The sequence below is a fragment of the Neofelis nebulosa genome, chromosome 16, assembly GCF_028018385.1.
Source record: "Neofelis nebulosa isolate mNeoNeb1 chromosome 16, mNeoNeb1.pri, whole genome shotgun sequence".
NCBI classification, from domain to species: domain Eukaryota; kingdom Metazoa; phylum Chordata; class Mammalia; order Carnivora; family Felidae; genus Neofelis; species Neofelis nebulosa.
Window position 1 is genome coordinate 31,310,032 of NC_080797.1, and position 22,034 is coordinate 31,332,065.

Here is a 22,034-nt window from a genome sequence, read left to right on the forward strand (position 1 = left end):
ACTTAGTTTTGAGAGAGAGAGAGAGAGAATGTGCATACATGTATGTGCCTGTGGGGGAGGGGGCAGAGACAGAGCGGACCGAGGATCCAAAGCAGGCTCTGCTCTGACAGCAGAGAGCCCAATGCAGGGCTTGACCTCACAAACTGCAAGACCATGAGCCGCTTACGATCATGACGCTTAACCGTGTGAACCACCCAGGCGCCCCATATGTATGACTTCCTTTGAGAAATCCTTGGTCTTCAGGCAGCCCGTATTAAAATCCGTTGTTTTTTATCAATTCCCATTCTATCACCAATAAGATGTTCTAGAAAGGGCAGGATCTCCTCAGAGCCTGCTTCTGCTATAACTCTTTCTCACCCGAGGCCTTGCTTTCCAGACAGTACTCATTCATTTCAAAGTGAGGAAAACCAATGACATGGCTGTCCCGTGCCCCCTTCCCCACCCTTGAGCCTCTCCGACTGCCTACCGGGATGGCAGCCCGGGGGTCCAGTCCATTCTCCACCACCGAGAGCATTTCCGCTCACACTGCAGCTCCCTCGGAGAATCACATGACACCTGCAGAGACAGACGGCGGCGGCCAGATGAGCAGGTTCCAGCTCACCACCCCCAGCCAATTCTCCCCCTCCCCGCAGCAGGCAGCGGGTCAGCCCATCTTCCTCAAACTGCAATGCAAAGGCCTCTGAATTCAAAAGTAAAAGCCAAGAGTGGATTTTAAGGAAGGAAACAAGGGAAGAGAAGAAATCTGAGGGCTCGGATCTCAGGAGGTGGGGAATCCTATGTGCCATGGGTGGGTCCACCGTAATCAGGGCATGGAGAGGCCTCTGTATGCCACACCAAACGCTGGCACAAAAAAGCAGGGAATGAAGGGCTGATTTGGATACAGAACTAAGGGTGCGAGGGGGATGCTGCCGCCGGAGGTGCCAAGAGCCCACGTGGACCAGGAAGCAGGGGCTCACAATTCACGTTCGGAGCCTCTGACTCCTGTGCCAGCCCGATGTCTGCCAGCTCGGCAGGGACAAGCACAACTGAGGGAAGTTTCCAAAGGGAGGGCCTCTTGCTACATAGCTGCTTCCCCTCCAGGCACGAGGGTCCAGCCAGAGCAGCACAGGGACACGCCTAAAGGGAAACAACACGGGTTCGAATCTCGATTTGCCACTAACCACTTAGGCATGCTGGGTGGGGCACCACGGCAGACGTCTCGAATGGAGGTTATGAATGTGGAAAACGCCCAGCACAGGGCCTAACGGTACTAAGGGTAAATGGTATCTATTACCCCGGTTGGATGTGGCCAAGCCTTCTAGGCAAAGGCCACTGTCTGAATGAGTCCCCTCAACTACCTGAAGTCAGTACACAGGTAAATCCCTCAGGGCACTGGCTTCCCCCCCAACCCCCCCGGGGGTGGCTTAGGTGGGGGGCGGGGGGGGCCTCAACCTGAGCCTCGGGGGGTGGCTGTTGGCTCGCCTGGACCGCCCCAGCCACTCGGACGGACCAGGATTGGGCAGGCACATTCCCATCTAAACAGATCTCTAGTGACCACGCTGCCGAGCATGGAGGGACACCAAAAAATAGGTCATCGCTGTCTCTGTTCTCAAAAACCTATGGCCCAAAGAAGTTATCAAATGGAGGCATGCTGAACGGATTTTGTACTGTTTACACACATTGCTTCATTCATTCCTTGTCACCACCCTAGGCGAGCTCTTTTATTATCCAGATCTAACAGATATGAAATCAAAGCTGACCCAGGTCAAGGAACTTCCCAAGATCCCAGGGCTGATCAGTGGCGGGCTCTACCACCTTCGGCCAGGATGACATCCACCCTTCTGGAAGAGGCGGGTGTGAGCCAGGGCTAAGGGGTGGCTGGGGAGGGGGCAGGGAAGTCTTGGGAGGAGGGCTCTTCAGCTGGGGGCCCAGGTGGCGGGATGCAAGGGAGCATCAGGGTTGAGTCTGGCAGGAAAGGTTTACAGGCGAACAGTGAGGCATGGAGAACGGCAGGGTGGCCCTAAATGATGAAAGACGCTCTGATTCAAGCCCTGGCCTCTGGATCCGGCAGAGGGTGAACAGGACCCAGCGCCGACCTTCCTAAGTAAGGACATGCAAAGGCAGATAGGTGTGTGGAGGACGGCCCCCACGAAACCAGCTCTGGTCAGCGCACAACAGACTGACAGGAGGAACACTAGCCCCTGGCCACAGCCCATCAGACTGTCTCTCCCTCCACCACTTTCCCAGCTCCTACCCACTGGGAATCCTCAGGACCCTTCGCTGGAGACCAGCTCCATGCTCTGGCCACCAGGGGACCGGGAGAAGGGGACGTACTACAGAGTCGGTCCTGAAACCGTGCCTGATCCTAGAGGCTGGGTTTCTTCCAGGCTACCCTACGCAGCCCTGCAGGCCAAGTTCAGGCTCTCTGGCTTTGAGACCCTGGCATCCAATCCCCTTTGGCAATTCCGGGGGCCTGCCCTTCTAGACAGAGCCTCAAGCCCTAAAACTGCCCTTCCCTCAGCCGGCCTCAAGCCTTGGGCCTCAGCAATCTGAAGAGGAGGACCATTGAGGCCTCATCAACTAATTCACTGAATATAATATTCACTGGAGGGAGGGAGGCTTATCATTAAGTGGGTGCTCTGGCCAAGTCAGGGTCTGCTGAAAAAACAAAGTAAACTGACACTGAGGTCAGAGCAGGGCCAGACAAGAGACAACTGTGACCTAAAACAGTGTCAGGAACGTCACCAAAGGACAACAGTGCGGAGAAACCTAGAAGAATTGCCACTTGACAATTCACAACACAGAACTGAGACGTTCCGGGCTGTGCCAAAGTTCCGGGCACATCTTTCCTTGCAGGAAGCCAAAGCTCCCTACATAGGCCTGTCGGTTCCAGAACGCCTCAGGAAGGCAGGAAATGGCTCAGAGGCAGGACCACGACCATCTACGATGTGAGATCTCTGGCCTCTGGGTCTCCTGACTGCTAGGTCAGCACTCCAGCAGGCTCCTTGGGTGAGCCAGACCCCCATCTACCATGCTATGGGACTGGTTTCACTTTCTATCCTCAGAACTGTCTTCACTGACACCAAGAAGCAAACGACAGAGGGGTGGGTCTTCAGGAGACCCAGAATAAAGAGAGCAAGTAGAGAGTTCAAACATCCCTGATACAGTTGAGCAGAAAAGGTGAGTGCCGTGTGCCTTTAGGAAACTCTTAAGCCACCCTTCGTCTACCTCTGCCCCTCTGTATTGGTTCACTCTGGCACAGGACCTCATTCTCTATCCTCATTTAATTCTTAAAACAATCCTGTGAGAGAAGGATGAGTATCCCTCATTCACAGAAGAGAAAACTGAGGCTCAGTAGAAACATGCCTCAGGTGAGGGACAGAATTTTCTCATTCCAAGCTCTGTGCCTTTCGCCAGTTCACACTGTCCCAGGTCCTTGGTTCAAAGAGTTTCAGGCAAACTTATTATTCACAGACTCTTCAGAAGCTCCACCTTATCAAAGAAGGCCTAACACTGACAAGAAACAATCTTGCCCATCAGATCTGTGGCCCCAACTAGCTGACCACAGGTCCTTTCCATGGCAGCCAGGTTTCCGAGCTGTCCCTCCTCAAATGTTCCAACACACAGGAAGGAATCGTTGGGGTTGATTCTCTTCGTGATACTGCCTGGCCTTCTATAAACATCCAATTTCACTTCCTCCAGAGACTAAGGAAGAACGAAAAGAGGAGAAGGACTCAGATGAGACTTACATTAAAAGAAGAAATGGATAACCTGGCTTCACCACTTTCGAAACACTCCGTTCATCAGTAAACAGCAACCTCTTCTTCTTAGAGACTTCCCTGCCATCCGCGACAGCCTCGTCTCTAAGGCCTGACTCCGATCCTGCACCTGGCTATGCACGACAACAGGCCGGTGTTTAAGCCCTCCAGCTGCTGTACCAGGTGATGAGTCAGGGTTTTCAGTTGGAAACAAATGACAAAGTTATCTTCTGATTCAGAAAGACAGCTGACACTTCAGACATGTGAGTGCTGAGTAAACAGCACCTCCTTCTACCTGAAGAAAGTTGGATTTCTAGACAAGAGCCCTGTGGGGGGTGGGATGGGTGTGTGTGTGTGGGGGGGGTGGGGGGTAGGGCGACAAAGCAACCGAATATCAGCTGGAGGGCAAGCAACTTCTAGCTCGTGATTCCCAGTCCAAAGGCTAGTGGGTGAGGCCAGAAATGTGAGGTCTAGGAACACTGGGTATCTTTCTTTCCTCCCTCCCTCCTTCCATCCAACAACACCCATCTCTCCCATATTCTGGTCCCAGATCCCTTAAGATTCTGGCAAGGACCAAACTCTGAGTGAATGAAAGCAGGACCTTTGCCTGACTCATTCACCATTGTATTTCTAATGCTTCAAACAGTGCACGGCACACAGTGGTGCTCACAAAATACTTGCTGAATGAACAGATGAGTAAAATAAAAAGGCTCAGACCGTTTCAGACTGTAAGAAGTTGAGGTATACAACTTCTCAGTGGCGGGGTCACTGTGGAACTCCTTCCATTACACCAAGCTGCCAACAGGCTGAAACCCTTCAGAGATCACACCTTAACGGTAGGGGCTATTGAAGGTAAAAGGACATCCAATTCTCAAAGGCATGAGACTATAAATGCAAGCAAAGACAAGGGGTCTTCTTTGGGGTCCTTTACAATGGCTGTCAAATGGCCAATCCTTTGGAGTTTGGTCGCCAGAACTTAGAGGGGATGTGCACCCCCAAATCCCAGGAGATTATAAATGTTAACCATGGAGCCTGCGTGCCTCAAGAATGTCTAGCTACTCGGAGATAACTTGACTCTCTGTGTTCATGGGTAATCAAAATGGTCAAAACTCAATGATCCAGCACCTGCAAAAAGAGGAAGCAATTCAACAGCCTCCACGGAGGCCTCGGCGTCCCCAGGATCCACTCATCTCTACTCTTCACAACATGTAACGTCACCTCTGGCACATTCGGTAGCGGGACTAATCTACAACCAGTTCTGGCCAGGAGGAGCACTGGGTGAGGGTCCTTTCTGAGCGGCAGGGCAATACACATGGACATGATTCTGTGACCACAGCCAACCCCACACAGTGGAACCCCTTGAGTTTCTCCAGATCATCACCCAAAAGGAAGTGATAAGCTTCCACTGCCCCAGCTGAATGAGTAGCTATCCCTCACCTTCCAGGTATTTGGATGATACCTACCATTCCAGCAGCCAACGCGAGTAATGTAATATGGATGCCAGGAACACAATCCTTAAGGACAGGTACAGGGGACCTGACATCCAGGAAAAGCACTTGACCCACGGGAGAAGGATCTCTACTCCTCCACACTTACTTACCATCTGAGGCCCTGCCTCAGTTGAGGTGTTCGGCAAGTGCCTGGCTCTGAGAAAGCAGGTGGGGTTGGCAGGGGACTGCACTAGGTTCTCAGATCAAACGGGGACCACATCAAGGGAAGAATGGGCACAGAGCTGGGATGAAGAGTTGAAATGGGGATAGGAAGACGTCAATCTAACAAGATTGGGTAGGGGTGGCGGGAACTAGGGCAGCAAGAGTTGGGGGGTGGTTTAGCAAAGACTCAGGAATGAAGTGTCCTCAGGCTGGCTGGGGATGGAAAGAAAGTATGTGGTGGGCTGGGAAGTTAGGGGCTGAGTGGGTGAGGACAAGAAGATACATACAAGACTTGAGATAGGGCTGAGATCAGAGTTATCAAGAAGAGGGGGGTAAGCGCAATAGGGCATCTACTGTAGTGGTAGGTATGAAATGAGTGGGGGGAGGTGGGTGTTTTGGCTGAGCAGACCTTGGGGGGCTGAGCAGGGGGGCTGGGATAAGAAAGCTGAGCCTGAAAAGGGGTAAGCCAGAAAGACGGGGAGGGGGAGGGGGGGGGCTCGAGGAGGTTTGCGTGGAGCACTGGGATTGCCAAAGGGGTTGAGGGGTGAGAAGGAGATGCGTTAGAGGGAGGCGGAGGGAAGTGGCTGTCCTAGGGGTTGGAAGTGGGCTACCGTGGGGTCGAGTGTGGCTGCACTTACGCAAGACCAGTGGTGAAGGGGTGAGGGTAAGGGCTGGGCTCGGGTCACGGGTGGAGAAGAGGAAGGGGACGGGTCAGCACTGGCTGTTTGGGCTGAAGGCTCGGGTCCGAGTGGGGTAGGGTGCGGGGCTCAGGCCGGGAAGGGAAAAGGCTCTGTCTGAAGCGGGACAGTTTCAAAGCGACCAAGGGTTTGCAATCACGGACAGGGCTGGTGACCCATCGCCCGTTCTCGTCTCGGCCCCGCCGTCCCCTTCTCACCCTCCTCGCCCTCTGACCCCTAACTCACCAGAGGGAGCGGGGAGGGGGCGCGGGGCACTCCTGGCCACTGCAGCCCCTAAGCCTCCGACCAGGCGCTGCGGCCTCCCGGCCAGGGACAACAGGAAACGGCGCTCGCGGCGCCTGACGCCATCACGTTGGTTCGGTGTCCGGCCCCCGTCCCCGGACCGCGGAGCCATTCGCGGGGCCGGCGGAGCCTCGGGGCGGGGCCAGCGCTCGGGAAAGCCCAAGTTACCAGCCCCAGAGCAGGTGAGTGATCTGGGCGGCTGGGGACTCTGCGACCCGAGATGCGCACGAAGAGGCGAGGCCACCAGGCTAGCCCACCGGTGTCGGGCGGAACGTGTCCTACTGCCCGCCCCCAGCAGTGTCTGCGTCTCACTAGATCCCGGCCGCCTTCTGGGTTCATGACCTTGCCTGGGCACAGCACTATCCACCGTTGAGGCTGTCTGTTGGCCTCCTGCCCGGAAGGTTCCCACTTGTAAAATCGGACCAATAACGTCTACCCTAGTTTTGCCTCCCTGAGGGCATCAGTGCAGGTGGTGCTTCCCGCCTGGTGGTTCTCAGGAAAAGCATACAGGTTTTGATCACCCCTATCACCAAGGGAGCACCTTTAGGTACCCGTCAGCCCCCAGGCATGAAGCTTAAGGTTCTGGTTATTCTCATCTAGCCAGGAAGTTGTTTGTTTCCTTTACTTGGTAGAGTTGACATTTCTCTTTCACATGGACTCAGAACAAAAGGTCAAGAGTGTGTGTTGGTGGGGGTGGGGACAGATGTCCTGTGCTTTGGACACTTCATACCTGCAGGCTTAGGTCAAATGGGATCTTAGGGCCTGAGTGTGGGGTGAGTACTGGGGTGGAGAGGTACTGCTACCTGCAGGTCCAGGGGGACTTTGGGGGTGTCTACAGGGCTGGTCTGGGAACGGGACACTTCTTGGGAGAAAGCTCCACTGATCTGGGCCAGGCTCTCCATCAGCCTTTCTGGGAAGGGGAGAAGAAGGGGTCCCAGTGCCTGTTTCCATTTATAAAACCAGCTGTTGGAGATGTGGCACCTGAGTGTGTGCGGGCTGCCTCTTCAATAATTCTCTCTCTAGGCGTGAGAACCACCTCTCCTCGATTTTAGACTAGATGAATCTGAGTACATTTAGTATGGTTAACAGTTGAACGGAAAGTTAGAAATAAGGACACGGAGGGATGCCTGGCTGGCTCGGTCGGTTAAGTGTCTGACTTCGGCTCAGGTCACAATCTCACAGTTGTGAGTTCCAGCCCTGCATTGGGCTCTGCGCTGACCGTGCAGAGCCTGCTTGGGATTCTCTCTCTCTCTCTCTCTCTCTCTCTCTCTCTGCCCCTCCCTCGCTTGTGCTCTCCCTCTCAAAAGTAAATAAATGTTAAAGATAAAGAAATAAGAACACAGAAGCAAAGCATTATCTTAGCGTTAAACAAGTTGGAAAGTAAGGAATTTACTGGGAAATCCAGTTTCCTGGGCAAAAGGATAGTGTTTCTGGTTATAATTATAGCACATCAAGAGCATCAGTGTCTTGATACAAGCATGCCCTCCCCCAGATGGAGCCAGCAACATTCCTCAGTTCTTCCAATGAATTTTTGCGCAGCCGCTGTCTGCAAAAGCTGTGGGAACCCCGCATGGTAATCTCTTATCTATCTTTTCAGGAGCCCCTGTCTCCTGGTCTTCTCTTACTTCTCAGGCCTCTCGGCCCCTCTGCAAAGTCTACGGGCTTGTCCTCCTCTCTGCATCTTACTCTGGCGCACATTTCCACCATTCGTGGGCCACGAGTCCACCAGGTAATCTGAGGCCGGAAAAAAAAAATCTCCCATTACCCTGTTATTTGAGCAATAATAAAGGTACGTGCAAAGTGCCATGGTGCCCACAGAGAAGAGGCCTTGAAGGTTATCCTGGCGGAAGCAACTTTTATCTGAGCCTTCCGGGTGGACACAGGAAAGGGCAATGCCGGCGAAGAGACTGGTAGAGAAACGGCTGGTGGGTAGGAATGCAGACTGAGCTCAGGGGAGGGTGCACGGAGAGGTGGAGAGGAAGCTAGGAAGTAAGGCCAGAGTAAGGGGAGGGGGCTTAGAATGGAAGGGGGAGATAAAGACAGATTGGGCAATGGGGAAAGGGAGGAGGCACAGACACAGCTGGAGGCCAGTGCAGGAAGGGCTCAGACGCTCACAAAGGCACTGGTCTGTCAGATTTCAAGCACTACGCATAGTCATTCAAAGCCAGGCAGGAGGACTGCAGGCATCTGAATTTCTCGGGGGTCTAAGGTGTAGATTGCTGAACCCCGCCCCTGCCCTGGAGAGTCACTCTGGGATGAGGTCCAAGAATTTAGCCTTGACCCAAACCTTTTCTGTCTCTTGCCCTACCACCCGTGGATCTGAAGGGTGAGAAAATGTGAGAATCTCTCCTTAACCTAGGAGCTGAAGGGCAAGGCATTTAACAGGTGTGGAAAATAGAGGCTCCTATTTGCCAGATAGGAATTTTGATTTATCCTTAGCAACCACCCTGAAGGTGAGCACCATTGTTATCCCCATGGCATAGATGATAAAACAGGCTTAAGAGAGGTTAAGGAACTTGGGGGCCCAAGGCCATACAACTCATAATTACTACAGGTGGCATCCTCACCCAGCTCTGATTCTAGCTGGAGAACTAGCATAAATCAGTGGCCGAGCAAGTGGGCTTTGGAGCCGGGAATGCTTAGGTTTGAATACCGGCTCTACCCCATACTGTTTTCTAGGCCTTCCCTAAGACAGCGCAGGGCCCAGCACAACCCAGCAAGTGTGGGCCTGAGACCACTGCCACAGTCAGTGGTTTTCATAGGCCCCTCGAGATGGCACCAGAGATAGAAACTTCTAAGTTTGATTGGTGGTTAGAAAAGAGAAGTAAATCACAACACGCTGAGGCCCCTCCGCCTCAGGCAGAGGGGCCAGAGTGTGTGACTTCCGGGAAGTTCCCCAAACTATCTGAGCCTCAGTTCCTCATCTGTAAATTGGGGAAAATATCAGTTGCCATGAGGATTAAATAAGATAATATCCTCAGGACGGTTTCTGGTCTGAAGTAAGCACTTGAGGATAACTAGCTATATTAGTATTATTATTATTATTATTATTGTTACAGTTTTGGCTAATTCGTACCTACCCAGTCCAGTCAGATCTCCGTTTTCTAACTGGTCTTTGAGCACTGGAGTGAGAGCCTCTCTTGTTTGAACCCCAGATGTATCCTTACTTGGTCTCTGACCGAAATCATCTAAGCAGAACTAATGCCACCATTTCTTTTGAAACCGGAATAGGTAATGTTCTCATGGCTTCTGTTGCAGGAAGCTGGTTCTTCCCACTCTCTTTAAAAAATGGATTTAAAGGGTTCGTAAAAATTATGTGTCAATTCTAGCTCAATAAAGTTGGACACAAATACAGCTTTGAGGTGCCGTTGACAAAAGAATGGACTCTTTAAGCCTCCCAAATGTTATCACACATAGTTTACAGTTCAAATAGTACGAAATGAAATGGGGAGGAAACAGAATGACCCGCAGCAGCTTCTTGCCTCGGCCATCCCCACCCTCCTGGGCCAGCTCGCCAGTCCTCGGTCCTCCTTACCTCTCGCTGGATCTTCTGGTGCTTATCTCCACCTATCTTGTGTTTCTCGCTCTTAATTCTTCCATTTAAAAGATTTTTCTAATGTTTTTTTTTTTTTTTTTTGAAAGAGAGAGAAGGAGAGAGAGAATCCCAAGCAGGCTCTGCGCTGTCAACACAAAGTCCGATGCGGGGCTCGAACCCACGAACCGTGAAATCGTGACCTGAGCTGACGTCAGACGCTCAACCGACTGAGCCACCCAGGTGCTCTGATTCATCCATTTTAGACACTGTCTGTGGACTTCCTAGCAACACAGGCAAGGAGTTAGGTCTTTAACACCCCCCACCCATTCCATTCTTGGGGTTCAGTTTTGTCACTCTTGCCCCATGATTGATAGTGGTTGCAGAATTGTGACTAGGTAAGCATTGTTCACCGCAGAGCTTACTCATGTAGTCCGATGGCACTCGTTTCTGTCCCCTGACCCCCCGGGGTTTAATTTCTTCTCCTTCTCTTTCTGTGCTGCCCGCCACGATCACTCCTCCACTCCGCTCCAGTGCTCCGGCATGACAGTTAGTGCCGTTTCCCTTGGCTACCTCCTTGACCTGTCGTACGCTGCTGTCCTGGAACCTTCCTTCGCTGCTTCCTGGGCTGGGCTTTTCCTGGCTCCCTTCTCTTCTTGCTTTCTTTACTGTCTCTCTTAATCTGCAGTTAAGAATCCCTTTCTAATATTAAAAAATAGAATGGTCTTCGGACCTGCCCGTGATCGTAGGTATCCTTTCGATATCTATTAATTGGGACCAAAAATACAGAAAGACCAAAAGTTACTATGAAGGCACTCCTGCTCTTAAGTGAATTTGTGTTTTACTCACAATAGCATCTATGAACGTGTGAAAGCCTGTTCAAAGTTTAGGCTTAGGGTTAGTTCAATCTAGCCTCAGTGTCTGGTCTTCCATTTGTCACCTCGCCCCCTCAACTTGCCGTGAGACAACCCCCTCTCTTGACTTTCTATTCAGTTCCTGTGCCCTAGCAGAGACTTAAGTACTGGTTTAAGGCCCACCTTGCAGGTGCACGTGACCATGGCTGGCCAATCAGGGTCTCCTCCTGCCAGATACAGGGTCCAAGCAGACCAATCAGAGGCTTTTTGAAGACTGGCTTTCCTTTATGAGGCTTGCTCAACCTCAGTGGAGAGTTGGAGTTACTAACGACTATCTTTGCAGTCTTGGGGCATCCATCCTGAAGGCTGAAGCCATCATGGAGGAAAGCACAACTGAGGGATAGTTGGGGAGAGAATGACGTTTGAGCGCTAGATGCGGCCAGCTTGAAGATCTTAGGCTTCCCGGTTATGTGAGCCGATACACCGTATGACATTTTTGGCTTAAGCATATTTTAGTTGGATTTCTTTCACTTGGAGCATAAAGAGCGGCGACTGATATCCTGTCTTTGTGAACTTGGGCAGGTTATACAAGCGGTGCGTACAGACTTGGACCGTGACAACGCAGCTCCCGCTAGGTCCCCTATGGCTGCCCTGTTATCAGCCTGAGCCTGAGACAGCTTGACATTGAATAGTCCGTTTTAGGGACTGGAGGAAACGACTTACCGTGAGTCACTGCCCTAAAATATGCTTTCTACCCACATGCCCGGTGCCTGGAATTCTGTGGTGATGGTGGCATTCCTCAGGGTTAACCATGGCTCTCTTCAAACGGTTCTCCTTTGGAGTGTGAAGTCTGCGATATTTAACTTGTAGAAGTCCTTTCTTCTGGAGGTCCCTCTGGCAGGCAGTGGATCCAGGATGCGGTGTAGACAGACCTAGGTACACATCTCAGTTCCCAGTGGCACAGTCCCTTTGCAGCTTTGCGGGCAAACCCCTAGCACTGTGTGCTGACCTTTAGGAGGTCAGTCTGTATCACATAAGGAATCCTACGCAGAGAGGGAAGAGATGGTCTCAGATTCACCCAGTAATCTCCCTGAGTCAGCCCTGAGGGCAGGGCCTGGCCCTAGGCGTTGGGAAGAGGAAGGAGATGTGATTCTTGTCTTGTCAGGGCTCCTGACCTAATAGAGAACTGCGGTTGAGTCTTCACATGGACGGACGCTGTCTTTCACTCTGCGCCATTCGTAGGTGACGCCTAGAAGAGCAGGGCCACCGTGTTGTAGCCTCCGACCCAGGACTCTGTCACATTCTGGGAGAGAGAATTATGGGCCCTCCCCGCATCCCCGCTCCTGCTGTGTCTGCTCGTGGCCACAGTGTACTTTCCCATCCCCTGGCTTGGGGCTCGGGGCTTGGGGCTGGTTCCGTGCTTAGGCTCGAAGAGGCCCGATGGCTCTTTTGCTTGCTCTCTTACGCTTCTCTTGGGTAGCCGCTGCCTCTTCAGCCTGGGTCCCGGCAGCAACACAGGGAGAAAAGACCAGCAGTGAGAAGCAGCGCCGATCCAGCCAGCAGGGCATTAAAGTACAGCGGTAACGGCCAACCCGTGAGAATCGGTTTCCCAGCCTCCTGAGTTTTGAGGATGGTCTATTAGTTAGCACTGTTGTGGCAAAAGATAACAGATACATGGATTCCCTCCGTTATCAGGTTACGTACAGGTTCAGCTGCTGCAGTAGAGACCCAACACAACAGTGGGTTAAGTGATTTTTTAAAATTCTTTTTTTTTAATCCTTTTTTTCGGGGGGCGGGGGGGAGAGTGCAAGCGGGGGAGGGGCAGAGAGAGTGGGGCAGAGGATCCAAAGCGGGCTCTGCGCTGACAGGCTGACAGCACAGAACCCGATGTGGGACTCAAACTCACGAACCCCGAGATCGTGACCTGAGCTGAAGTTGGATGCTTAACCGACTGAGCCACCCAGGCGCCCTTTAATTCCTTTGTTTTTAAATGTTTATTTATTTTTGAGACAGAGACAGAGATTGAGTGGGGGAAGGGCAGAGGGAGACACAGAGTCTGAAGCGGGCTCCAGGCTCCGAGCCGTCAGCACAGAGCCCGATGTGGGGCTTGAACCCACGAACGGTGAGATCCTGACCTGAGCTGAAGTCGGACACCTAACCGACTGAGCCATCCAGGTGCCCCAACAGTGGGTTAAATTAAAAAAACAGCTTCTTGGGGGCACCCGGGTGGCTCAGTCGGTCAGGTGTCTGACTTTGGCTCAGGTCACGATCTTGCCGTTCATGGGTTCGAGCCCCATGTCGGGATGTGTGCGGACGCCTCAGAGCCTGGAGCCTGCTTCACATTCTGTGTCTCCCTCTCTCTCTGCCCCTCCCCTGCTCATGCTCTGTCTCTGTCTCTCAAAAATAAGTAAACATTGAAAACAAATTTTTTTAAGAAGCAGCTTCTTGATCTCTCCTATGATAATCCGGTTAAGTACTGGATCTGGGGCTGGTTCGGTGGCTCTTATGTCAGGGAGCCAGGCTCCTTCTGTTTTCCTGCTCTACCACCCTGGGGTGTAGCCCTCGTCCAGACGAGGCCTTTGTACTGTTGAAATCTTCATTTCCTCCACAGTGTGGCGCCAGGCCGCTCTCTGCCGCTGCCCTGCCCTGGAAACACACGCAGCCTAAGCACCATTCCTGCCTCTGCTCTGGGCCTCGGGACTTTTCTTCTTCTTGAATGAGTGTGCTCCCGCCCCCCAGCTGGTGCTCCACGCCATCCCCCAGGTCTCAACAACATACCCCCACCAGGACCACAGGAGCCAGAGCTGGTCGTGCCTGGTGGTCCTCAGGACTGAGAGGCCCTGACCTCCGTGGGGGCAGGAGCCGGCCAGCATGACCAGTCGGGACTCCCAGGTTAAGAATCCAGTTGAGCCTCCTGGTCCTCCTCAATCTGCTCTGCCCTTCGTCTCCCACCCCCAAATCCCTGCCGACCTCCAGCCCTGAAGAAGCCGGAGAACCTCTGCTTCCCCCACCTCCCCGTCCGCCTTGTCCTACTTCAGTAGTTTGGTGAGCATAAAAAGGCCTGTCAAAGTGGTCCCTCTGTTTGGGGGATGGGCTCAGGAGGGGTGGGCATGTGGGTTCGGAGGGTGACAGATTCTTTCTCCAAATGCTCGCCAGGCTCCTCCGAGCCCTCTTCTTGATTCAACCTTGCTTGGCCTGTGAAGACTTGAACAAACACGGACGTGGTTGCTGGCAGCTCGTGGCCGCATCCCTAGTAGGACCCTAGCCTCCCTTAAAGTGCCTGCCTGCCAAACTCCCGGCTGTCTAAAGGATTGGCTGCTGAGTCCAGCCAACGCCTGAAGATCGGGCCCCTGTCTCCCAGCTTCTGTGAGAGGGCAGGAGCTTAACTTTGAGAAGTGTCAGCAAAGCCAGATGGGTCTCATATGGGCCAGCGTCCCTTCCTGCTTTTTGTCATCTTTCACTTCTGATTATAGAGCCCCCCACTCATTCCCTTCCCTAGTCCCTCATTCTCCCTGTGAAATACCCCATCACCTCTGTAATAATCCCAGTCGGGTGCCTGCTCACGATGAACCCTTTCCCCTACGGCACTGCAATACTATGTTACTGACTGAAATCTGTCTGGATTACTTTAAGTAGTGTCTGCTTTTGTTTATTTTCATCAGGGGAGGTGTGCAGGATCAGCCTTTTAATTTTTTTTTTTTTAATATTTATTTTTGAGAGAGAGGCAGGGTGCAAGCAGGGGGGTGGGGGAGGGGCAGAGAGCGAGTTAGACACAGACTCCAAAGCGGGCTCCAGGCTCCGCGCTGTCAGCACAGAGCCCGACGTGGGGCTCAAACCCAAGAACCGTGAGATCATGACCTGAGCCGAAGTCGGTCGCTCAACTGACTGAACCACCCAGGTGCCCCAACAGCCTTTGAAATTAAATTATTTTCAGGATCAGCTTTTTAAGTAAGCATCCCAGGGATGTTTGCGTATAGAGGTCCAAAGGCTGTATTTTGAGAAATCGTGTTTCCCTGTGGAGATCTTTTCTCTGGCAGCCCTTTTGAATGGGGGCTATGTTTTCTCAGATACTGCATTGCCAATAGTCCATCCAGCTTTAATTCCAGTGAGAACGTTCCGGAGATGAAACTAAGAATCAACTCCAGGCGCTTCTCCAGTCACCTCTGGGGATGAGTGTATGTCGTCAGCATCCAGCGCCTCACCTGCTGCCCAGCTAGAATGACACCTTTCAGGGTTTCTGACTTAGAAACACGACCACCAGGTTACTCCACGTGGACACCACCCCCCTTTTACAAAGCCTTTGAACACCCACCCATCAGGAGGGGTTTGCTGGATAATGTTGGTTGGCTCTTGACACCCATTTCTAGCCCCTTCTTTGCAGGTCCTGGAAACCCACGAACCATCGTTCACAGATTCCCTCGACAGCAGAATTCTGCCGATAAAGCGTACCTGTGTGAAATTTGGAAGGCGGAGGTGGAAGGAGGTGGAAGCCATGCTTTTCTCCTCTGTAGCAGCAGACATGCAGGCTGAATGTTGGAGTCCATACTCCCCACCAGTCAGGCTTGGGGCCATGGGGCTGTAGTGACCCCGGCAGTGGCTTCCCGAAGTTTCCTGACCGAGTGGCAGCAGCAACTTTGAATCTATGGAAAGCAACTGTGGTAAAGTAACCTGAGAGCTAGTGGTGCGATTCCCCCCTGGCCCTGACCTTCACCACCGCGAGCCCCACCAGTGGTGAGCACCAATTGCTTGTATGACCTTTGTGTGTGTGTGTGTGTGTGTGTGTGTGTGTGTGTGTGTGTTTGAAATATCTAGAATGGTTTGTTTTCCTGGCTATGGTAGTTTTAAAATATGTTCACAAAACTGAGGGTTGATGGGGGGTGGGAGGGAGGGGAGGGTGGGGGATGGGTATTGAGGAGGGCACCTTTTGGGATAAGCACTGGGTGTTGTATGGAAACCAATTTGACAATAAATTTCATATATTGAAAAAAAATAAAGATCTACTGAATGAGTGCTGGAAAAAAATAAAAAAATAGAATAAAATATGTTCACAAATTCTTTGACTCTTCTCTCTTTATTTTTATTTTTTTTTAACGTTTATTTATTTTTGAGCCAGAGACAGAGCATGAACGGGGGAGGGGCAGAGAGAGAGGGAAACACAGAATCTGAAGCAGGCTCCAGGCTCTGAGCCATCAGCCCAGAGCCCGATGCAGGGCTTGAACTCATGGACCGCGAGATCGTGACCTGAGTTGAAGCCAGACGCTTAACCGACTGAGCCACCCAGGCACCCCGACTCTTCTCTCTTTAAAAGGTGGGGTCTAAATTCCCACCCCTTGAAGGTGAACTGGATTTAGTGACTAAGTCACTGCTAAATGCTGCTCTGTGCCGTCTGAGGTGAGGTCATAGGAAGGATACCTTCTGTCATTTCTGTCTCAGATCACTCACTCTGGAGGCACCCAGCCATCATGCTGTGAGGACACTCAGTCAAACAGCATGTGGGCAGGCTCATATGGCAGGGATCTGAGGCCTCCCTCCAACCCCCTTGACAGCCATGTTAAGTGAGTGAACCACCTTGGAAGTGGACCCTTCCGACTCAGTCGAGCCTTCAGATGACTGCAGCCCTGTGGTATCTTGAGAATCTCACAAAAGACCCAGGGGCAGAAGTGCCCAAGCTATTCCCGAAATTTTGCCTCAAAACTTTTGAGGAATGGGGCGCCTGGGTGGCTCAGTTGGTTGAGCGTCTGACTTTGGCTCAGGTCATGGTCTCACCATTCATGGCTCCGGGCCCCGCATTGGGCTCTGTGCTGACAGCTCAGAGCCTGGAGCCTGCTTCAGATTCTGTGTCTCCCTCTCTCTCTGCCCGCACGCTCTGTCTCTCTCTCTCCCTCTCTCTCAAAAATAAACATTAAAAAAATTAAAAGAAATACGGCAAGGTAGCAGTTGAGACTGATACGTACTGTGCAAATTTGAGGTCGTGTTATAGAAACAACATTTTCTAAGCTTCACTTTATGAACCACATTTGAGCTAATGGAAATATTCCAAAATAGGAGAATGGAGTTGCCTGGAATCCCGGCCCACACTTCGGGAAGCCCAACTATGCCCAGATGGGTCTTCCTGGTTTCTCGTCAGCTCTGTCTCTGTGTCCACCTCTCTTCTTCAAAAAGTCACCACCGGCCCCCGCTCCACCCAGCTCATGAAGGAGTTTGAGCTGGTATGAGGAGTTTCTGCCCTTGTGACCTAAGAGTGACTAAAGGGCCTAGTACTGCGCCTGGCTCAAAGCAGGTGCTCACCAAACAGGAGCGGCCACCATCCTCATCGTTGTAATTATTGATTCTTTGATGGTGACCATGGCTTAGACGTCTCTGTAGCCCTGCACCCTGCAGCAGGGCAGTATAACCGTCAGCAGGCTTTGGAGTTAACAGGCCTGGATTAAACCCCTACCTGGCAGTTTTGGACTTGCGGCCTTGGGCACCTGAACAGGGTACCTACATCCTTTAAGCCCTGTCCCCTTATCTGCCAGATGGGGATGATAAAGTATGTTTTCACGGACTGTTGGGCTAAATTAAGGCTGCAAAACGCCCAACCCAGGCCTTGACACCAAGTAAGCAAGTAGTAAAGTAGGTGCTGCTGCCGCTTCCGATTACTGTTACTCTCTAGTCTTGTGCTTTCAACACACTTATTTGTTGGCTCACTGAAGTCACCACACAGAGACAGACACTTGGTGGCCGTTCTCACTAAAACGCTGGGGGAACGGGAGCAGGCACCAGGAGAACAGGTGTCCTTGCCCAGCAGCAGCAAACTAATAAAGCCGAAGAGGCACTGATGGGCCAATCACCCCGCTCGGAACCGTTCCTACCAACCCTGCCAAACCTGCTGGGCCGTGCCCCAGTCCTACTGTCCCCTCGGGGGACTCTGTTGGTGGCCAGCGGTTGCTGCCATATTCCATCACCTATCGCTAAGCCACCAGCATTTATTTGGGGGCATTTAAAGAGACTGTCGGGGGCGCCTGGGCGGCTCAGTCGGTTAAGCATCCGGCTGTGATCTCACGGTCGTAAGATCGAGTCCCTCGCATCCGGTTCCACACGGAGCACGGAGCCCGCTTGGGACTCTTTCTCTCCCTCTCTCTCTGCCCCTCCCCCCTTGCTCTCTTTCAAAATAAACAGACATTAAGAAAAGAGATTATCACACCTTGTTAATTCAGGATGTCTTTTATTCACTACTGTATTTTGACTCTGACGTCCTTTTTCTAAAATCTGTCATTCATGTACTCAGAAAGTATAGATGACTTCATTATTTTTAACGTTTATCTATTTTTGAGAGACAGTGTGTGAGCTGGGGGGAGGGACAGAGAGAAAGGGAGACAGAGGATCTGAAGTGGGCTCTGTGCTGACAGCAGAGAGCCCAATGCAGGGCTCCAACTCCCACACCATGAGGTCATGACCTGAGCCAAAGTCGGATGCTCAGTGGACTGAGCCACCCAGGCACCCCGACTCCTCCCAACATCCTAAATGTGACTGGTTAACGCCCTCCTCTGCAGAAGTGGAGGGATGTTTGCGTCTTCTGCACGTTGTGCTGCATTATCTCTTGGAATCGTGCAGCCCTGATCTGAGCTGGGTAGGAAAGCAGTGGTAGGTGTGGTGCTGGGCTGAACTGGAGAGAGCCCAGCCGCACGCATCCGACCCTCGGTGGGGTCAGCAGAGGCTAGTGGGGTACAGGTGAACAGTAAGTGCCCCCACCAATAAGTTTTCTGAAATAAAGGCCTGAGCAGGGCAGTCCTGGGTAATTACTGCTCTCACACATTCTTTACTCTAACCCTCCAGCATCTCCCTGCTAGCTCTCTGAGGGTGGGGACTTTTTTTTTTTTTTTTTTAAAGAAAACAAACAAAGAAGCCCAATGGGAATTATCTACTAGCTTGTAAGGTTGAGGAACATCCTACTTCCAACTACACATTTTGTGTCTGAGTTTGAGCTCTTGGAAGAAAGACAGGCCTCAGCCCTACAGTGGAGGTCGGCTCAGCGATCCAAATAGTCTGGCAACCCCAAAGACCTTACAGAGGGGCCAGAGAGAGATGATCCTCTATGGGCAGGGGGTCAAGCGCGTTGTGAATAACTGGTATTTGGTGAGCCAGGGGAGAGAGCACCAGAATAAGCTGTTAATTAACTTAATAGTCTAAGCCCCTTGAAGATACGTTTTCCAGTTTCCAGAGACTGACCGTATCAGGGAAATGATGGAAAGACGCCCCATTCACCCTACTTTGCCCATACTGTGTCTTGTGGAAATACTGGCTACCACGAGGGACTCTGGCTTCAGTCCTGCTTCTCTCGCCTGTGGCCCCTGTTGTCTGTAGATAAATATTTAACTGTTTACGTTTTAATTCCTTACCACGTGGCTAGAATTGGTTATGGATTTATACATTTTAATATGAGAAAAACAAGTATTTTATAAGCAATGCTGAGAAGCCAGTATCGGAAAGTAAACTTTGTAGGTGGCCTGAGGCAGGACGGCGTTCACTCTGTGACAATCTCACATGCTGTCTCACTCTCGTCACCCAGCTCTTCAGTAGTGGAATCTGTGGTCCGAGTCTTCTCTGCTGTGGCTTTGCCAGCCTCCCTGGGAAAAGGAGAAGAATGCCAAGGCTTTGACTCTCGAAAGGAACAATTCAACTCTTCATAATTTCCTCATTTTAGAGAAAATCTTCCCCAATCACGTACCCTAGTTCCATGTTGAAAATCTCATCTTCATCAGAAGAATCCTTGTCGTGTAGCTTCTGTGCCATGTTTTTCTTGCGTGTGGCATTGAGAGGTCTGTACATGTCCCTAAGCCAAAGTGGCTGCCTTCTCCAGAAAAAGCCCTCCTAGAAAACAGAAAGGACAACGTTAGGTCTGTTTCCCCTGCCTTCTCCAGCCACGGTACTTTATCCTCCTCAGATTTACCTGATTGTCACTTTCCTCTGAGCATCTCTTACGCACCAGAGATCCAAAGAAGCCCCTTGAAGGAAACACACACACAGACAATTAGTGATTCGTACCATTTTCCGTGCCTCTCACAATGTATTTCTCCAGTCTTATTAGCAAGCAAAATCAACACAGACCTGGGATCTCAGAAATAATTCCATACATGCTGGGCTTTCAGAATTTTCCTGTGTCTGTCCATAATGGCCCCACAGTGTCCCTGGGAGACCTTTGTATGTAACTTGACATGAAGTATAGGCAGGATTTTCACCCTGCTCACCTTCTGGCCCTTGGCCAAGTGCCCTTGTGCAGTCAACAAACTGGGTGACCACACGGCAGAAGCACCTAACTCTCTCCAGAAGCATTTTACATCAGTCCCCGCCAGGCTTAGCCTCACAGGCATCATTTGCTGGCGGGTGGGGAGGTGTTTCTATTTTCCTAGCTGCTTTACCTTACAAGATGAATCGCACCGAGTGAATGCCTGAGTCCAACCAGCAGTTATCTAGCTCACTGACTTTCACACTGCAGGCAGATGAGTGAGTGAGTCGTGAAATCACCTGAAAACACACGGCTAGCGCTAAAACACAAAATACTCTTTTTGAATACAAACGGAAAAGGGGGTACCTGGGTGGCTCAGTCAGGTGAGCAGCCCAAGTCTTGATTTTGCCTCAAGTGATGATCTCACAGATTGTGACATTGAGCCCTGTGTCTGGCTCTGTGCTGATAGTGTAGAACCTGCTTGGGATTCTCTCTCTCTCTCTCTCTCTCTCTCTCTCTGCTCCACCCTCCCCCCCAAATAAATAATAAACTTAAAAAAAACAGAACAGAAAGAACCAGAGTGTATGGTAAGTTTGTTTTAGAAGGTACTTATGTCTATACGGTATGTGTGCACTGAGTTGTGACATGAAATGCAGTTCACAGCCCAAGAACAGTGTAGTCAGAGACATGCCCAACTGGAAAGGAACCATCTTCTTTCTGGTTCTAGTGGTACTAGTGATACAACCGTCCGGCAAGACATCTTCCTTTTCTCCTTCTCCATCTCATTATTATAAAAGGAAGAGATAAATGATTATCTAAGGTCTCTCCCAGTTCAAATTCTATTGGGTCTGGATAAAGGGAATGGAGAGCGGGGCCTCGAAAACCAGAAGGAGGAAGAAGGAAGTTTTCCCCCCACTTTACGGGAGGGACTCATGTATTCTGCCTTCCATCATGCTTGAAGACTAGCCCCTTCACCCCACGACTTTTGGCCCTCCCTATCCCTTCTCCAGAGCCTCTGAGAAGGTCTGTGGCCAGGCCTGATGCCCACCGCCAGCGGGAACGGGTCTGAACATTTCCACCCCCGTCCCCCCACGATCTTTCTTTCAAGGTCTAGTGAGCAGGTGCTCTGTGCCAGTCCCATTCTAACTCGGGTTTGGCTGGGCAGCTAACTTTGCTGGATCCAGGCAAAGCATTAGGCCAAATATGTATTCTTTCTGCCTTTGGTGATTTCCTGGCTGTAAAACAAGGGGATTGAAATAGATGAGTTTGAAAATCTAGTTCTAAAATTCTACTTTAACGATTGCCAGACTAATATTTACCTTGAGCCTCCTTCTTTACCTTCCTTGGCTGCTGTTCTATGAGAATAAATCTGTTTTGGAAGAAAGCATGATCACAGTTACCCATCACAATAACCATTCCCTCCAAATCTTTATTCATTCCTTTGCATTTTAGGTCTTATCTACCCAGTGAGATAACTTTTCCTAGGACAGGAATTTGTTTAATAGTCCTTTGACTCTTCAATAACACCTAACTCGTGTGCAGCTGGTAATACATTTTACTGACTGCCTCAGGTAACATTCAACAGATAATTCCTAATAAAAATTCTTGGGAGGAGGAAAAGAAAAGTGTCTACCAGAAACCTAAACAGCAGCACTGTTTTAAAGTCAAGGACAAGAGTAGGATGTCTGTTATCACTGCTGCTATTCATTGGTGTTGAGGAGGTCCTAACTGATGCACTGGGGAAAAAAAAAATGGAGTCGTGGAAAGGAAGAACTAAGACGTATTTGCATACGAAATTACAGACAAACTAAAAGGCCCAAGAGAATCAATTAAAATTTTATTGGAAGAAATATGAGAATTCAGCAAGATGGCTAGATATATATAAAATCAAGAGATCAACATGTAAACCTCAATGACTTTCCTATGTTCCATAAATAATTAATCAAAAAACGGAAGAATTATCCCATTTACAATTATCAATAAAAAGGCATAAAGTACCTAGGAATAAACTTAGCAAAGAGTGGGTAAGACCTATGCGATGAAAACACTAAAGCTCTTCTGAAGGACATTA

General features: G+C 50.9%; 1 protein-coding gene and 3 long non-coding RNA genes across 6 annotated transcripts in view; 2 read left to right on the forward strand and 2 right to left on the reverse strand.

Annotated features, from left to right (window-relative positions):
• On the reverse strand, window positions 1-6,441 carry LOC131497280 (uncharacterized). Of its 2 annotated transcripts, none has more exons than XR_009254860.1 (3): window positions 6,313-6,441; window positions 3,729-3,911; window positions 1-555 (listed from the first exon to the last, which is right to left on the reverse strand). It is a non-coding gene; the product is annotated as an uncharacterized LOC131497280 (long non-coding RNA). The 2 variants fall into 2 exon arrangements; XR_009254861.1 differs by lacking the exon at window positions 6,313-6,441 and adding an exon at window positions 6,028-6,287.
• LOC131497288 (uncharacterized) lies at window positions 2,555-3,742 on the forward strand. Its single transcript, XR_009254874.1, has 2 exons — window positions 2,555-3,159; window positions 3,682-3,742. It is a non-coding gene; the product is annotated as an uncharacterized LOC131497288 (long non-coding RNA).
• Window positions 4,730-22,034, forward strand: part of LOC131497281 (uncharacterized) — a 26,497-nt gene continuing 9,192 nt past the window's right edge. Inside the window, exons 1-5 of one of the 2 annotated variants that reach the window (XR_009254862.1) lie at window positions 4,730-5,181; window positions 10,014-11,993; window positions 13,367-13,800; window positions 13,912-15,486; window positions 16,189-17,305. This is a non-coding gene — a long non-coding RNA (uncharacterized LOC131497281). Of the gene's footprint in view, window positions 5,182-10,013; window positions 11,994-13,366; window positions 13,801-13,911; window positions 15,487-16,188; window positions 17,306-22,034 lie in introns of those variants that run through there. The other variant, XR_009254863.1, reaches the window with a different exon arrangement.
• The window catches only part of LOC131497279 (leucine-rich repeat-containing protein 37A2-like), a 45,375-nt gene continuing 42,494 nt past the window's right edge, over window positions 19,154-22,034 (reverse strand). Inside the window, exons 11-14 of the mRNA XM_058703472.1 lie at window positions 21,283-21,332; window positions 19,688-19,742; window positions 19,466-19,608; window positions 19,154-19,364 (exon numbers count right to left, since the gene is read on the reverse strand). Coding sequence (XP_058559455.1) covers window positions 19,262-19,364; window positions 19,466-19,608; window positions 19,688-19,742; window positions 21,283-21,332 — 351 coding nt within the window. The 3' untranslated portion in view covers window positions 19,154-19,261. The remainder of the gene's footprint in view (window positions 19,365-19,465; window positions 19,609-19,687; window positions 19,743-21,282; window positions 21,333-22,034) is intronic.